The following is a 17,936-nucleotide window of genomic DNA, read 5'->3' on the forward strand; positions in this document are numbered from 1 at the left end:
TGCCTGCATTCAGTTTCTAGAAATATTCACTTGTGTTTCTGCACCGAATCAGCTACAGCTTTCAATAAATTGTGCTGGGCATTTTTTAACTTCACAAATTATTTTATGTTAAAAATAATGTTTGCTTTGCTTTGTGGTTTACTGAAATCAACTTTATAAGCTTTTTATAGACAGTTACAATTGAAAATGACCGCCCAATAGCTTATAATGCAAGTAGTTATAGTAGTGTGTAAGATTATTAGGTACATTTTGTGACAGCATGATATAGTGACATATGAACCAAATCCTGTAGTCCCAATGGATACTACAGAAGGACCAGTAAGAATGCCCTGACAAAGCCTGCTTAAGCGCATTATCACCTGTTGGATGTTGACAGAGCTATAGTATTGAATAAAGTACGCAATTAAACTACAAACAATAACAAGAAACTAAAAAGGAAAGCAGGTTCATTAATGAAGTGTGTACAGGATCACTGTGAGTTTCCACACATAGAAGTACACATGACTAGGCATCAGTGATGAGCTTTGCTTTGTGTTTGTGAGTGTGTGTGGATATCCATGCATGACATGGGTGCTGGCTCAAAAGCGATGGATGTTTTAACGTGATACACAATATCTCCTATTGCCTAAAGTGTGAGCCATAGCAACTATAGATGGTAATTCATAGATGAACATCACCTTAGACTTATAAGTATGGGACATTGTGTTTCAATTACAACTGAAGCAATGTGCTAAAATGACATGTTATCAGAGCAGTGGGGTTTGACATGTATGCAAAGTTTCTGAGAATTATGTACTTTTACAACAATTTAATATTCTGATTTGCCAGATCAAATACACCACATAATTTACAAAGTGATGCAAAGTGGACTTTGCCCACCACTTATGGGTTCGGGAGTAAATATGGTGCCAGATCACTGTAAATTAACAGTACCATCTACAGTCAAATGTCTTCAGAGATTGTTCATGCATGAAAACAAAAAACAATGCATCTCAAAGACACTCAAACAGGCTAGTGGCTTTGTAAACCAAGAAGGCATTAGGAAGTAGCAAAGGTAAACTTACCAAGTTTACAAGCGGTCCCCCAGAATTTCCATACTGTAGACAAATGGAAAAAAGAGACAGTATATATTAGTTTATAGAGATCAGAATGAAGCTCTTATAACTTTGAAACCACTCAAAAAACGTTTACATGGGTAGTTAGATACTGCAAGTGAGGGAGGCATTAATATGTGAGGCAAAACAAGAAAATATGTTTATCTTTTCCTGAGTAAGTACTCTACTGAACTACTTTAAAATCTAAAGAAAGACTATGAGCCCAAGGAGCACAATGTGGCACTGTAGCGTCATTTTTTTTACACTCCAGTAGCGCACTGTGCCAGTCCATATTTACAAGGCCACGCAGAGCCACCTTGCATGTCTTTTCATGGACTTGTAGAGATGGCTCACTTTCATGCATTACTCCGCATGAAAGGGGCATTCCATGGGTATTGCTGTGGGTGTTCCCATGCAATATCCATGGAATCTGATGCATTCCCAGATTTACAAGGTTTCGTAAACAATGCGTGACTTCCCTATGCCACCCCAGGTGTTGCATAATGGAGGTGCAGCAGGGAGAAATAACATTATTTCTCCCCGTTTTTACCTCTTTCTTTGTGTGCTGCATCCGGCAGCATACATAGAAAGAGGAAAACATCTCTTGTGATTGTTTTTGTGCAGGAAGGTATGCTTCCTGCATAAAAAACAATCATCACCGCAACAAAGGCATGCCTTACTGCATAAAAAACAATCATCCCTGCAACGAAGGCATTCTTGCACCATGGTGCAAGGGTGCCTGCATCGACACTAGGCAGCACAGAGGGAGAGGGTAGACGTTGCGCTGTATCTTACAGATAATGTGCATTTCTGCCCTTTCCCTGTGGTGCAAGGCAGCACCATAAGGCACATGCTGTGTGGCCCTGCACCACGTGCCTTTTAAATGAGGCCCTATATTTTCTGACTGCAACATCAAAGTGCTTTGGGGGTTGAGAAAGGAGTAGAGTAGAGTGGAGATGACTGTGTGTGAGCAGGGGATTGTACACAAAAAAGAGATGCAGGGTAGTTTGGACAACTTCAAGGAACAGATGGAAAGCGAGGAGAGCAGGGTAGGCATTTGGTGCACCACCTCTGTCTTTCCTTCCTTGTTTCCCTGATGACAGGTTCTGTGTGCTGATAATGCCCATTTTTGCATTCAAGCATCATTTTGGATTCCTTTGACCATACCGGCAAATTGGTAAGGCCATCCAAGAGGATCAGGGAGATAGGTGCATGTTGGGGGCTGGAAATCCAGAGCAGCAGTGTGCATGGAAGCTTGCTACCCTCTCTAGTTGAAGCAATCACCCCTGTTGGATCGAGAGGATAGCAGATTAACACATGCATTAACCACCCGGCCAATTGCATCATTTACAATGCATGCATTTCCTGTCAAAGCAATTGTCTGTTGTCTTGAGAGGAATGTCATTCGTATAACAGCTGGCACTCTTTAATCTGTTTTATCAAATCAAACGCAAGTGCCATTAGGCCATCCAAGTTCTACCTGCTGAATAGGATTCTAATAATGTGATGTTTTGATTTGTATGGATAGTTTCATTGATTTTATTATTTTAACTATATATGTCTTGTTACTAGATGAACGTCTCAATATTTAGCAGAACCCTGGTGTATTTAAAAGCACCGTGGAATGTCTGCGCAACACCCAACAGTATATAACGGTACTGCCGTAAGCATAGGGCAGCAAAAGTTTAGTATTTTTTACAAGTTATTTTTTATCTATTGTGGCATTCCAACTGGAAATTTGGGGCCAGATTTCTACTTTTTTAGTGCCACATTTGCGTCATTTTGTGACGCAAAAGTGGCTCAATCGAATTTTGTAAGTTTATGCCTCTTTTGCGCCAGAAAATGACGCATATTCGGCGCTAAAAAGTATAAATTAGGCCCTTAGTGACATTGGATACACAGTAGGTATTATATATCCTAGGACAGTATTTAAAACTGGTATTATTTTCCTGAGTACTGAATTTCTGGAGTTTTCTACTGGGACACAGTGTATCAGATACTTAGGCCCATATTTACATTTTTTTACGCAAACCAGGCAGCGCCGGCGTAGGGAAAAATGGGGGTTGTGCATCAAAAAATGGTGTAAGTCAGGTTTGAGTAAAAAATCATGGCTCAAAACGGATTTGCGCCATTTTTTGACGCACAACCCCCATTGAAATGACTCCTGTCTTAGCAAAGACAGGAGTCATGCCCCCTTGCCCAATGGCCATGCCCAGGGGACTTCTGTCCCCTGGGCATGGCCATTGGGTACAGTGCCATGTAGGAGGGCCCAAGTTATGCCCCCCTATGCCACTTTAAAAAAATAAAAAAATATATACTTACCCCAACATTCCTGTACGTACCTGGGATGGGTCCCCCCCCATCCATGGGTGTCCTCCAGGGGTGGGTGGGGGTGGCAGGGGGTGTCCCTTGGGGCAGGGCACCTGTGGACTACTTCCATGGTTAGAGACCATGGACGTGGGCCCACATGTCCCTTAAAGCCTGCCCTAACCAAGGCATTAAAAAACGGCGCACGTCAGGCTGTGCGCCATTTGTTAAGGCCCGCCCCCTCCTGTGCATCAAAATGACGCAGGAGTATAAATAAGGCGCACATGCCTTAAAGTAATTTTTGGGACGGGAACGCCTACCTTGCATGTCATTAACGCAAGGCGGTTTTCCGCATCCAGAAAATGACGCACACGGAAGGATTTTGATGTTCGCGGGTCGGGCGTCATTGTATAAATATGGGGCAGGGTTTGCGCTGAATGTGCGTCAAAAGTTTTGACGCACGTTCGGCGCAGACAGGATAAATATGCCCCTAAGGGGTCTGCACTACTGTGGCACAAGCAACTTTTGACAGCATTTTCTACAGTGCACACTTACTTACACAGCGCAAACATACTTTCTGCTGCACAGGATTAATCCAGTGCCTAGTAGCATTTGTACTGTGTATTGTTTCCACAGGAAGCCATTAGAGTGAACATAGGTTTCGAAAATCTTCAAAGTCAGAGCAGTTAAAAATTTTTTTTTTTTTCACAGCTCTGAAATCAACACAACGAAATAACTGGTTCAAGTTGCAATTATGATGGACGCTAATTCACTGCCTACTTCGCGTCTCCAGAGACCCGAAGGAACCGCTGGAACCGCTCTTCCTCCTCTCTCAGACCGTCACTGACCTGAGAGAGTAGGGACATACTAATCCACAATCCACGCTTTCCAAGTCAGCAACCGCCCTGTAGTCAAGTGACTGACTTAAGAGCAAGAACTCGCTGGCAATGGCACTCTGATTTCTCTTCTCTCTGATGAATACAGCGCAAAGAGGATTTGGGTTGGGAAAGGTGGTCTGGTCTTGTTGGAGGGGTTAGGGAGAGGGGTAGTTTAGAACTCCAAATATTGATTTTTAAATAAAAAGGGAAAGGGAATTATTAAGGGTAATTGAAGGGCAGCAGGTATTTTTTAATATTAGGGTGGTGTGCAGGGGTGTTTGTTTTCGTCGTAAGACAACAGACAGTACACCTAAAAGTGGTAGAGAAAGGTTGTAGGATGCCAGGTTTAATAATATATTTAGCCAGGTAAACAGGAGATGACCGGCGGTTGATGGGGTTTGATCGCAGGATATTATTACTGAAGTATAGCAAGGGGAAGTGCTGCTGAGGGAGGCGAGGCCATGTTGAGCATGGCTCCATCATGACTGTTCTACCTCTGCACTGATGGGCCGTAGGATCAACTGAGCAGCCGGACAACATTTGTGGCATCCTACACAGCATAACATTTACACGGCTGGCTGTTAATAGCTTTGAGCTTTCCAACTTAGAGCTCCAAGTGACATCACTGAAATCTCATTGGTATCTGATGTCACCCAGAGCTACTTGTGGAAAATAACAACTACCCTTCTATAATTCTAAATATCTCTCTTTTTTTTTGTTTTTTGTTTTTATTTTAGAAATTAGCAATTAAGGGTTAATACCCATGGCAAGAGAAAACCTCACATGGAAATGTAGAAATGGGTACAGTAAAATAAACCTTGGGCCTCATTTACAAAGTTGTGGTGCACGGCATTTTTGCTGGGCTGTATGTACAAGATGCGGCGCATTCCTGTCCTTGTCCCCTGCGCTGGTGCACAAATTGCTGGCATACCCCAACCCCGGCAACCCTTGCACCATGGTGCAAGGATGCCTGCGTTGCGGGGATGATTGTTTTTGTGCATGAAGGGACACCTTCCTGCACAAAAACAATCACGAGAGGCATTTAACTCCTTCTACGTGTGCTGCAAAATGCAGCACACATAAAAAAAGGAAAAAACGGTGAGGAATAATGTTATTTCTCCTTGCTGCACCTCCATTATGCCACAACTGGGGTGGCATAGGAAACTGACGCATTCCTGGTTTACAAAACCTTGTAAATCTGGGAATGCGTCAGATTGCATGGGGATTGCTGGGAAAACCCACAACAAGACCCACAGAATGCCCCTTTCACACAGATTAATGCATGAACGGGAGCCATATCTACAAGCCCATGCAAAGCCACGCAAGGTAGGGAAGCTCAAGTGGTAAATCCTCCCCCAGCAGCATGCCCATATGTTTTAATCCTTGCTACCGTTCCTAGGCTCAAACCGGTTCAGACCAAGACTACAGGCCAGTTGATGTTAAAATTCATTCACTCGCTAACAAAATTCAGAGGTTACGCTTACCCCTTATCTGAACTAATTCTGATGGCAAGAAAAGTTGGCTGTGTAGGAGCATCTCTTAAAACAATCCCTGGCGACTCCATAGTGGTAAACTTTAACAATCCAAGAATTGTTTCAAGCCTTCTAAGGCAACCCCTACCCCTTTTTCAAGGGTTTTCCAGATATCTGTCCTCCCTTTGGGGTACTTTTATTTATTTCTTTAAACATATTTTATTGCTGTTAAATAAACAACATCTGGATACTCACATTTGCCAACATGGGTAGCATCATGCGTTAGGTTCACAGTGTAAATCTCTTGGTATTTCTGGTATATCCTGTCCCAATTTCCCTGTTCCCCCCCTCATGCCTTGTCCCCCCCATGTCTGAAACTCCCCTCTCCCTCTCAAATGTGCAGTGTCACCTTCGATATTACACGGCCACGCGTCTAGCCTCAAGCCAATCCCCATACTTGCTTCCCATGTATATTCTGCCTTGCCCCAGTTCCTTCCTTCTCCCCTCCTCATTGCGCCCAATCAGGGGGTACCCGATGGCGAGTTAGTCGTAGGTGTTGACAAGTGTCTGGGTTCTTCCACTAAGATCGACCACCCTTGGCCCTCTCCATTGGGCAATCTCGCTTCTGCGCCTCCAGTGCCAGTACTGCTTCTTCATAATCTGCCCACTTTAGGAGTTCTTTACGCCATGCTAATGCTCTAGGGCTCTGTGTGGCTTTCCAATTGCGGGTTATTTCCCTTTTAGCTACTATGAATACCAAGTCTAGAGAACTGCTTGTAACCTTATTCTTGGCCGTATGTGGGAAGTCACTCAACAGGCAGTAAGTGGGGTCCCTGGGGATCTCCTTTTCTACTAATTTGGAGAGGGTGTCTATTACATCTTGCCAATATCTAGAGAGCAGCGGACAACTCCAGAACATATGTAGGAATCTAGCCCCTTCCTCTCCGCATCTAGGACATTTGACCTCTGATGTTCTGAACATCTTATTCAGCCTGTCTGGAGTGAGGTATGCCCTATGAAAGATGTAGAACTGTATTAATTTAAACCTGGCATTGCGTGAGATTTTGGGCACCCTTTCCATTAGTACTTCCCAACCTTCATCTGTAAAAAGATCTGTCAATATCTGCCTCTCATTTCTGATGTAAGCGTGGTAGGGGTGGCAGTTGGCTACAGTGTATCCTACAATAGAGACAATTGACTGCTTTCCGTGTGCCCGCTGCGGTCGCTATATATGTGCAGCCTGGATGTGAGGGAGGTTCAGCTGTACCCGGTACCCAGTGTTGCCTTATTGCGGTCATAATGGCCCCATGTACCATGAAATATTGAGGCCTGCAATTCATGGAAGTGGAGCAATGTCCCATCTCTATATATGGTTCCCAACTGGTGCAGCCCTGTTTCCTTAAATTGGTGTAGTCTCATCTTGTGAGCACTGTGGACTAGTGTGGCTAAGGAATCAAGCGGGAGTGCTGATGAATAAGGGTGTTTAGTCCCTGTCTTTTGGAGGCATCTATTCCAGCAGTATGCCACCCCCATTTGTTTCCTTGTCTCCCACGGTCTGTGGTTGTTAAGCTCCAGGAGGAGTCGGATAAGTTTGGACATTGGAGGTGTACCCAAGCGTCTCTAATTCAGAAGATACTGAAACAGGACCCAGGGTTTGACCCAGATTAGAACACCTCTAGCGAATGCCGAATATGTCATATAGTACAGCTGACCCCTCCACCTCCTCTGTAGAGCTTGCCCCTCTTCTGTTGGAAATGCGTTTCCTGTAGTGGTGCGAAGTGTGCTTCCCTACGGGACAAATATGAAAACACTTTATACTGTTTAGTGAGTGTATGGATACCCCTCACATTCCAGGAGATTATGCTATAACACTTGGGACCTTGCATGCGGTGTGATAAATTCGGTTATTGGCTCTCTGTCCTACCAAAACAGGTCGCCCTAGAGAGCACCGGTGCTCACGTGTCGTGGATATATTTCCCCTAATGACGTGCTGCACTTTTCCCCAATTTAACAAACAACAACATAACTCCCCAACTCCCCTTCCCCTGGGCTGGCAAAACCTTTCCTGTCTAAACTGTGGGGCATATTTATAATCTGTTTGCACTGAATTAGTGTCATTTTTTTTTTTACTCTAATTCGGTGCAAAACTAACTCCATATTTATACTTTGGTGCTAGACCCATCTAGCGCCAAATTTATGGAGTTAAAGTCTGTAGGAAAGTCCTCCTTTTTTGCCTGATCACCCCCACTCTTTTTGGATAGGTACTGGTGGTTACTGACTCTTGGCTGTGCCCTGGGTACTGCTAACCAGTCCCAGGGCCTGTGCTCTGTGTAAAATGGATATGCAAATTAGGCTAATTATAATTGGCTAAGTTAACCTACCTATAAGTCCCTAGTATATGGTAGGGCATGTAGGTTTAGGGACCACAGCATAGGTGGTGCACACCTAGGTGCACTGCTGAGGTGCCCAGTGTCATTTTAAAAGCAAGCCTGCCTTGCTGGCTGCTTTTAAATTAAAGTTATATGCAAATTCGACTTTGGAATTAAAGGTACTTCCAAAGTCTTAAACTACCTTATTTTTACATATAAGTCACCCCTAAGGTGTGCCCTATGTGCCCCTAGGGCTGGGTGCCATGTAACTATAAGCAGGGACTTTATAAAAATAGATTTATAAGCCCTGGTGAGGTAAAAACAGCCACATTCGTTTTTCCCTCATTGAAGTAAATGGCCTTCATAGGCTAGAATGGGCAGACTTTATTTTAAATTTTAAAGTCTCCTTAAATGTTACATACCAAGAATTTGGTATCAAATTAATTGTTGTAATAAATCCCACAACTTCCAGTTGTTGGATTTAATATAACTTGTTCAGGTAAAAAGTTTAGACTTTACCTAAAAAGTTGCCAATTTCAGCTCTGCATTGTTTTTGCTGCTGTGCTCTGATTGGCCAGCCTGCAGCAGCTTCTGCCAGGCTACTTTGATGAGGTGTGAAGTGGCCTGGCTTCACACAAAGGAATGTGCTTGGGGGAGAGAATCTCCCCTCAGCAGATGGTGAGGCAGGAAGGGGGAGGGCTGCCAAACTGGTCTTCAAAGGCAGAGAAGGACATCTGGAGCACCCAGCAACACCCCCACATCCTGCAACCCCAGACAGCTAGGTGCCCCCTTGATTAGATTAGGAGAGGGCAGGAGAGGGGTGTGTTTATGATTTTTAGCCACACCAGTGGGTGGGCTCAGCCAGATGTAACCTCCAAAAATCAGATTCAGCCATGTTGGATTTTTGGAGACTGTTGCCTTTTGGGATGGATTTTTGCCACACTTCCCAGGAAGTGGTCATCACAGGGGGACGACCCTGTACCTGATTGGAGGACCAGGACCCCCCTGCTTTTCACCCAGGAGCAAGGATAAAACTGGCAGACCTGCCCCCACACCTCAGATCCCCGCCAACTTTCAAGAAGAAGGAACTTAAGGAGAAGAAGGACTGCCCTGCTGGACCCCTGGCCTGCACCTGGACCCTGCACTCAGAAGGACTGCACCAGCTGCACACTTGGGCTTCACCACAAGAAGGACTTTGCCTGGCTTCAACTGGTTCAAGGAGGGACTCCCTGTTTGCTACAGGTGAAAAATTGCTATCCAGAGTCCCCTGCACCAACTCCTAAAAAAGAGACCAGTTGACCACTGCCCAGTGGCCAAAAAGGAGTTTGCGCCAGGTGCATTCTGGGAGTTGAAGTCCGCACCCCCCAAGGACCATCACAGAACTTCTGGACCCTTGGGGTGAGCTGTGGACCCCAAAAGAACCTTAAAAGAACATCTGGGTGAAGCCCCAGAAGTTTGGAGAAGATTTGACAAATTTTGTAAAAAAGCTCCAGAGAGGGACCGACCCGCCGCGGAAATTCTAGCCGGCTTGCCTCAACCGCGACCCGGCCTGACTTCGTGGTTCGTCCCGGTAAAGAAAAACATCCGAAAAAGATACTAAGTCCGAACGTAAAAAGTTGACCGGGACCTCCCAGCCATCATATCCGAGAAGGGCTCCACGGACGTCGGATCAAGATCCAGGTTTACCCCGGTCGAAGGATTTTCATCTCGAAAAAACGACTAAGTCCGAAGGTAGAAATCACCACCGAGGAAACCCACATCGCGTATCCGGACAAGGGCTCCAGGAGGTCGGATTCAACTGGCAGGTTCGTCCCGGTGAAGAAAAACTTCAAAATAAAGACTAAGTCAGAAGGTAACTTTTCAACCGAGGCCTCCCGCGACTTGTAGCCGAGCAGGGCTCCATCGCGGTCGGCCTGAAACTTTGACTTTGTCCCGGTCCTGGTGCAACCAGATGACCCGATTGGCGCTTTTTGTTTCTAAGCGCTAGAAAAATAATAATACTTTAAAAATTCATATCTCCGGTTCCCCTAAACCGATTTTAATCGTTTTTGTGTCATTTTAAAGATAAAAATATAAACTATTTTTATAAATTGGTTTTGGATTTTTAAACTGTTTCCTGTGTTTTATTTAATTACTGTTTTGTGATATTTGAATGCTTTACACACTGTCTCCTAAGTTAAGCCTTGACGCTCGTTGCCAAGCTACCAAGGGTTGAGCTGGGATTAATTTACTGAGACCTAACTGTACCTAGGTGGAGGTTAGTGGCTTGTTGCTAGGTGTAGGTACCTACCTGCCCTTACCAATAACCCATTTTCCAACATTTTTGGTGGCAGCGGTGGGATCCTGTACTTGTGTTCAGTATCACGTTACAGTTTAAGTAAAACCAATAAAAAATCCTTTAAATTGTCTTAGTGCAATTTTTTTTTTTTTTTTTTTAATTTTTAATTTTTAATTTTTTTATTAATTATTAATTTGGATTAATTTCATTTATTGAATTTTTGTAATTTTTCTAAATTCTTGTTTCCAATTTTTGCGCAAAGTTTTTGTTGACACAAAACTAGGGAACCATGGAGCTTGATCTGGCTAGCCTACCCACACTGACAGTAGTCCAGCTTAGGGGGTTGTGTATTGAGAGAGGGTTGCCTGCAACCACTGATCTCAGGAAGCAAATCCTGATTAAATCCCTGACAGCATGGGCTGAGGCCCAAGAGGTAGAGACAGAGGAAGCTCCAGAGGAGGAAGAAAAAGGGGAAGATGCTAACTCTAACCACTCAGGGGAGGGAAGGCATCCGAGCCTAAGTGAGGAAGAGGAAGAACGGTCCTCAGTAGATACAGTCACTAGGGGCAGGCCCAAAGCTAGTGGTAGGAAGGGGGTCCCTTCAGGAGGAGAGAACCCATCCATCAGAGAAAGAGAGCTGGAGGCCCAGCTAGCATACATAGCTTTGGAAGCAGAGAAGCTGGCCCTAGAAAAGAAAAAGTGGGCAAGCAAAGAGAAAAGAGATGGTGGCAGCGATAAAGAGGCTGAGGTGTCCCTGGGTGGGGGTTTTGCCCCCAGATTACCCAAAGGGGTGGTTCCTGCCTATGTAGAGGGGGATGACATAGATAAGTGGCTGGAGGCCTTTGAGAGGGCCCTCCAGATGAGGAAAGTCAAGCCTCAGTACTGGGGTTCACTTCTTTGGGAGTTAGTTCCCAACTCTGGGAGGGATAGGCTCCTAACCATGAGTGGGGAGGATGCAGACTCATACCCCAGTATGAAGAGTTGCTTGACTAAAAAGTTTGGTCTGACCCCAGAGCAGTATAGGCTCAAGTTTAGGGACACCCAAAAGACAAGCACCCAGTCCTGGGTGGACTTTGTGGACATTTCAGTAAAGGCACTGGAGGGCTGGATACAGGGCAACAGGGTAAGTACCTTTGAGGGGCTGTACAATTTGATTATGAGGGAGCACCTTCTAACTAATTGTGTCCAAGAGAGGCTCCGCCAGTATCTAGTAGACTCTAGGTTGACCAACCCCAGAGAGCTGGGGGAGGCAGCAGATGACTGGTTAAGAACTAGGGTTAACCAGAAACCCCCAGGGGGTGATCAGAAAAAGGGAGGACATGGTTCTTCTCAGGGGAAGAACCAGGGGAAAGATGATAAAAAGCCCAAAGAGTCCTCACAAGAGTCCCCAAAAAGTTCTCAGGGAGGGGGAGCCCCGAGCCAATTCACTTTTAAAGGGAAAGGGAATCAGGGAAAGAATTTTGATCCTGCTAAAGCAGGAAGGTTTCAGGAGCTTGCTAAGGCCGGCAAGTGTTTTGATTGTCATCAACCTGGACATAAAAGAGGAGATGCTATCTGCTCCAAGAAGCCCCCCACTGGTGGGCAATCCCAGGGGATTGCTAGTGTAGGGTTGGGGGTGGAAGTTGGCCCAGGGGTGGAATCAGGGTACACTGAAGTCACCTTAGTATCCGTGGGTGGGGTGGACATTGCAACTATGGCCACCTTACCTCCCATCATGGAGATGTATAGGCAGAGGCCTAAAGTCAATGGGACTGAAGTGGAAGCTCTGAGAGATACAGGAGCCAGTGTGACAATGGTCACAGAAAAGCTGGTTTCTCCAGAGCAGGTCTTACCTTGTGTCTTCCACCAGGTGACTTATGCAGATACCAGAACCAAACTCCATCCCATGGCTATGGTGAGTCTGGAATGGGGAGGTGTGACTGGCCCTAAAAAGGTAGCTGTAGCTCCTGCCCTCCCAGTAGAGTGTCTGCTGGGAAATGATCTTGAAGCATCTGAATGGTCAGAAGTGGAGAGAAGGGTCCATGCACAGATGCTGGACCTCCCTGAATGGGTGTGTGCTGTGACCAGGTCACAGGCAGCACAACAGGGAAATGCTGGACACTTGGACCCTGGAACAATGGGCCAAGCCTCCAAGAAAAAGAGAAAGGGCACTGGGTCTGGATTGCCAGCCCCAACTAGTACAGAGGGTCAGGAAGAATCCAACCCTGAGGGGGAGGATCTGAACTCTGAGGGAGGGACACTTTCCCTGCAAACTATGCCTGACTTGGCAGAACTGCAAGGGGCAGGTGGGCCCACCAGAGAAGATTTGTGCCAGGGACAAAGAGAGTGTCCCACTCTTGAGGGCCTGAGGCAGACTGCTGCCAGGCAAGAACAAGGGGATACCAGTGGGTCCCACAAGGTTTACTGGGAGGATGGAGTTCTCTACACTGAGGCAAGGGCCCTCAAACCAGGGGCTACTAGGAGAGTAGTGGTCCCCCAGAAGTATAGAGAATTCCTCCTTACCTTAAGCCATGATATCCCCTTAGCTGGTCATTTGGGTCAGACCAAGACCTGGAACAGGCTGGTCAACCATTTTTATTGGCCCCAAATGTCAGAAAAAGTCAGGGAGTTTTGCAGCTCCTGTGTCACCTGTCAAGCCAGTGGCAAGACAGGAGGCAAACCAAAGGCTCCCCTGATACCACTGCCAGTGGTTGGGACTCCCTTTGAGCGGGTGGGGATTGACATTGTTGGTCCCATAGACCCACCAACTGCTTCAGGTAACAGGTACATTGTGGTGGTAGTGGACCATGCCACCAGGTACCCTGAGGCAATACCCCTCCGGACAGTCACTGCTCCCACAGTGGCTAGGGCCCTACTTGGTGTGTTCACCAGAGTGGGATTCCCAAAGGAGGTGGTCTCAGATAGGGGCACACACTTTATGTCAGCCTATCTGAAAGCCATGTGGGATGAGTGTGGTGTTACTTATAAGTTCACCACCCCCTACCACCCACAAACCAATGGTCTCGTGGAAAGATTTAATAAGACCCTGAAGGGCATGATCATGGGTTTGTCTGACAAACTCAGGAGGAGATGGGATGGCCTCCTCCAATGCCTGCTGTTTGCCTACAGAGAGGTGCCACAGAAGGGGGTTGGATTCAGCCCCTTTGAGTTACTGTTTGGGCACCCTGTAAGAGGCCCATTGTGCTTGGTGAGAGAGTCTTGGGAAAAGCCTCTCAAAGAATCCAAGGAGAATGTGCTAGATTATGTACTGGGCCTGCGGTCACGCATGGCTGAGTATATGAAGAAGGCAAGCAGAAACCTGGAAGCCAGCCAGGAGCTCATGAAGCTCTGGCATGATCAAAAGGCTACCCTGCCTGAGTATCACCCAGGACAGCTGGTGTGGGTTTTGGAGCCCATGGCTCCTAGGGCACTACAGGCCAAGTGGACTGGGCCCTATCCAATTCTGGAGAAAAAAGGTGAGGTCACATACTTGGTGGACCTTGGCACCCCCAGGAATCCTCACAGGATCCTGCATGTTAACCGGATGAAACCCCACCAGGACAGGGCAGACATGACCATGCTAATGGTCACTGATGAAGGGAAGGAGGAGGAGGGTGAACCTCTGCCAGACCTCCTGTCCTCAAAGGCAAAAGATGGGTCAGTGGAGGGAGTGGTACTCTCTCCCAAATTGACAGACCAGCAACAAAAAGACTGTAAGCAAGTTTTGGGACAGTTTGCTAGTCTGTTCTCCCTGACCCCAGGACTCACCAATTGGTGTGTCCATGATGTTGACACTGGTGACAGCTTGCCTGTCAAGAACAACCTGTACAGGCTGTCTGACCAGGTCAAGGCCAACATCAAAGCTGAAGTGGCTAAGATGTTGGACCTCAAGGTAATTGAGCCCTCTGATAGTCCTTGGTCCAGTCCAGTGGTACTGGTGCCCAAAGCTAATCCCCAAGGTGGGAAGAAAGAATTGAGATTCTGTGTGGACTACAGAGGTCTAAACGCAGTCACTAGGACTGATGCTCACCCCATACCTAGAGCTGATGAGCTCATTGACAGGCTGGGGGCTGCCAAATTCCTGAGCACATTTGATCTGACCTCAGGATATTGGCAGATTGCCTTAAGTCCAAGAGCTAAGGAGAGGTCAGCATTTTCCACACCAGAGGGCCACTTTCAGTTCAAGGTGATGCCCTTTGGCATGAAAAATGCTCCTGCCACCTTCCAACGGTTGGTGAACAGAGTCCTATCTGGGTTGGAATCTTTCAGTGCAGCTTATCTGGATGATATAGCTGTATTTAGTTCCACCTGGAAGGACCACCTGGTCCACCTGAAGGAAGTGCTTCAGGCCCTGCTTCAAGCAGGCCTGACTATCAAGGCAAGCAAGTGCCAGATAGGGCAAAGCTCTGTTGTGTACCTGGGCCACCTAGTTGGTGGAGGCCATATACAACCTCTCCAGCCCAAGATCCAGACTATCCTGGATTGGGAGGCTCCAAAAACCCAGACTCAGGTCAGGGCCTTTCTTGGCCTGACTGGGTACTACAGGAGGTTTGTTCAGAATTTTGGGACCATAGTGGCCCCTCTGACTGAGCTTACCTCCAAGAAACAGCCCAAGAAGGTCATTTGGACCCCAGAGTGTCAGAAAGCTTTTGACACCCTAAAGCAGGCTATGTGTTCAGCACCAGTGTTACTGGCCCCTGACTATAGCAAGGAGTTTGTAGTACAAACAGATGCTTCAGAGGAAGGGATTGGGGCAGTGTTAGCACAAGTTAATGAAGAGGGCCATGATCACCCAGTTGCCTTCATCAGCAGGCGACTACTCCCCAGAGAGAAAAAATGGAGTGCCATTGAGAGGGAGGCCTTTGCTGTGGTCTGGTCCCTGAAGAAGTTGAGGCCTTACTTGTTTGGCACTCACTTCCGTGTACAAACTGACCACAGACCTCTCAGATGGTTGATGCAGATGAGGGGGGAAAACCCAAAACTGTTAAGGTGGTCCATTTCCCTACAGGGGATGGACTTCACAGTGGAGCACAGACCTGGGACTGCCCATGCCAATGCAGATGGCCTTTCCAGGTTTTTCCACTTAGCTGATGAGGACTACCAGGGTGTAGGTTAGTACCCATCACCTTTCATCTGGGGGGGGGGCAGTGTAGGAAAGTCCTCCTTTTTTGCCTGATCACCCCCACTCTTTTTGGATAGGTACTGGTGGTTACTGACTCTTGGCTGTGCCCTGGGTACTGCTAACCAGTCCCAGGGCATGTGCTCTGTGTAAAATGGATATGCAAATTAGGCTAATTATAATTGGCTAAGTTAACCTACCTATAAGTCCCTAGTATATGGTAGGGCATGTAGGTTTAGGGACCACAGCATAGGTGGTGCACACCTAGGTGCACTGCTGAGGTGCCCAGTGTCATTTTAAAAGCAAGCCTGCCTTGCTGGCTGCTTTTAAATTAAAGTTATATGCAAATTCGACTTTGGAATTAAAGGTACTTCCAAAGTCTTAAACTACCTTATTTTTACATATAAGTCACCCCTAAGGTGTGCCCTATGTGCCCCTAGGGCTGGGTGCCATGTAACTATAAGCAGGGACTTTATAAAAATAGATTTATAAGCCCTGGTGAGGTAAAAACAGCCACATTCGTTTTTCCCTCATTGAAGTAAATGGCCTTCATAGGCTAGAATGGGCAGACTTTATTTTAAATTTTAAAGTCTCCTTAAATGTTACATACCAAGAATTTGGTATCAAATTAATTGTTGTAATAAATCCCACAACTTCCAGTTGTTGGATTTAATATAACTTGTTCAGGTAAAAAGTTTAGACTTTACCTAAAAAGTTGCCAATTTCAGCTCTGCATTGTTTTTGCTGCTGTGCTCTGATTGGCCAGCCTGCAGCAGCTTCTGCCAGGCTACTTTGATGAGGTGTGAAGTGGCCTGGCTTCACACAAAGGAATGTGCTTGGGGGAGAGAATCTCCCCTCAGCAGATGGTGAGGCAGGAAGGGGGAGGGCTGCCAAACTGGTCTTCAAAGGCAGAGAAGGACATCTGGAGCACCCAGCAACACCCCCACATCCTGCAACCCCAGACAGCTAGGTGCCCCCTTGATTAGATTAGGAGAGGGCAGGAGAGGGGTGTGTTTATGATTTTTAGCCACACCAGTGGGTGGGCTCAGCCAGATGTAACCTCCAAAAATCAGATTCAGCCATGTTGGATTTTTGGAGACTGTTGCCTTTTGGGATGGATTTTTGCCACACTTCCCAGGAAGTGGTCATCACAGGGGGACGACCCTGTACCTGATTGGAGGACCAGGACCCCCCTGCTTTTCACCCAGGAGCAAGGATAAAACTGGCAGACCTGCCCCCACACCTCAGATCCCCGCCAACTTTCAAGAAGAAGGAACTTAAGGAGAAGAAGGACTGCCCTGCTGGACCCCTGGCCTGCACCTGGACCCTGCACTCAGAAGGACTGCACCAGCTGCACACTTGGGCTTCACCACAAGAAGGACTTTGCCTGGCTTCAACTGGTTCAAGGAGGGACTCCCTGTTTGCTACAGGTGAAAAATTGCTATCCAGAGTCCCCTGCACCAACTCCTAAAAAAGAGACCAGTTGACCACTGCCCAGTGGCCAAAAAGGAGTTTGCGCCAGGTGCATTCTGGGAGTTGAAGTCCGCACCCCCCAAGGACCATCACAGAACTTCTGGACCCTTGGGGTGAGCTGTGGACCCCAAAAGATCCTTAAAAGAACATCTGGGTGAAGCCCCAGAAGTTTGGAGAAAATTTGACAAATTTTGTAAAAAAAGCTCCAAAAGGGACCGACCCGCCGCGGAAATTCTATCCGGCTTGCCTCAACCGCGACCCGGCCTGACTTCGTGGTTCGTCCCGGTAAAGAAAAACATCCGAAAAAGATACTAAGTCCGAACGTAAAAAGTTGACCGGGACCTCCCAGCCATCGTATCCGAGAAGGACTCCACGCACGTCGGATCAAGATCCAGGTTTACCCCGGTCGAAGGATTTTCATCTCGAAAAAACGACTAAGTCCGAAGGTAGAAATCACCACCGAGGAAACCCACATCGCGTATCCGGACAAGGGCTCCAGGAGGTCGGATTCAACTGGCAGGTTCGTCCCGGTGAAGAAAAACTTCAAAATAAAGACTAAGTCAGAAGGTAACTTTTCAACCGAGGCCTCCCGCGACTTGTAGCCGAGCAGGGCTCCATCGCGGTCGGCCTGAAACTTTGACTTTGTCCCGGTCCTGGTGCAACCAGATGACCCGATTGGCGCTTTTTGTTTCTAAGCGCTAGAAAAATAATAATACTTTAAAAATTCATATCTCCGGTTCCCCTGAACCGATTTTAATCGTTTTTGTGTCATTTTAAAGATAAAAATATAAACTATTTTTATAAATTGGTTTTGGATTTTTAAACTATTTCCTGTGTTTTATTTAATTACTGTTTTGTGATATTTGAATGCTTTACACACTGTCTCCTAAGTTAAGCCTTGACGCTCGTTGCCAAGCTACCAAGGGTTGAGCTGGGATTAATTTACTGAGACCTAACTGTACCTAGG

At 46.6% G+C, this 17,936-nt stretch overlaps 1 protein-coding gene across 1 annotated transcript in view; it reads right to left on the reverse strand.

Annotated features, from left to right (window-relative positions):
- The window catches only part of LOC138265810 (serine protease HTRA1-like), a 579,494-nt gene that overhangs the window by 92,186 nt on the left and 469,372 nt on the right, over positions 1–17,936 (reverse strand). The window contains exon 5 of the mRNA XM_069213870.1: positions 1,065–1,097. Within this exon, the coding sequence (XP_069069971.1) occupies positions 1,065–1,097 (33 nt within the window). The remainder of the gene's footprint in view (positions 1–1,064; positions 1,098–17,936) is intronic.

This window comes from Pleurodeles waltl, chromosome 11 (assembly GCF_031143425.1).
Source record: "Pleurodeles waltl isolate 20211129_DDA chromosome 11, aPleWal1.hap1.20221129, whole genome shotgun sequence".
NCBI classification, from domain to species: Eukaryota; Metazoa; Chordata; class Amphibia; order Caudata; family Salamandridae; genus Pleurodeles; species Pleurodeles waltl.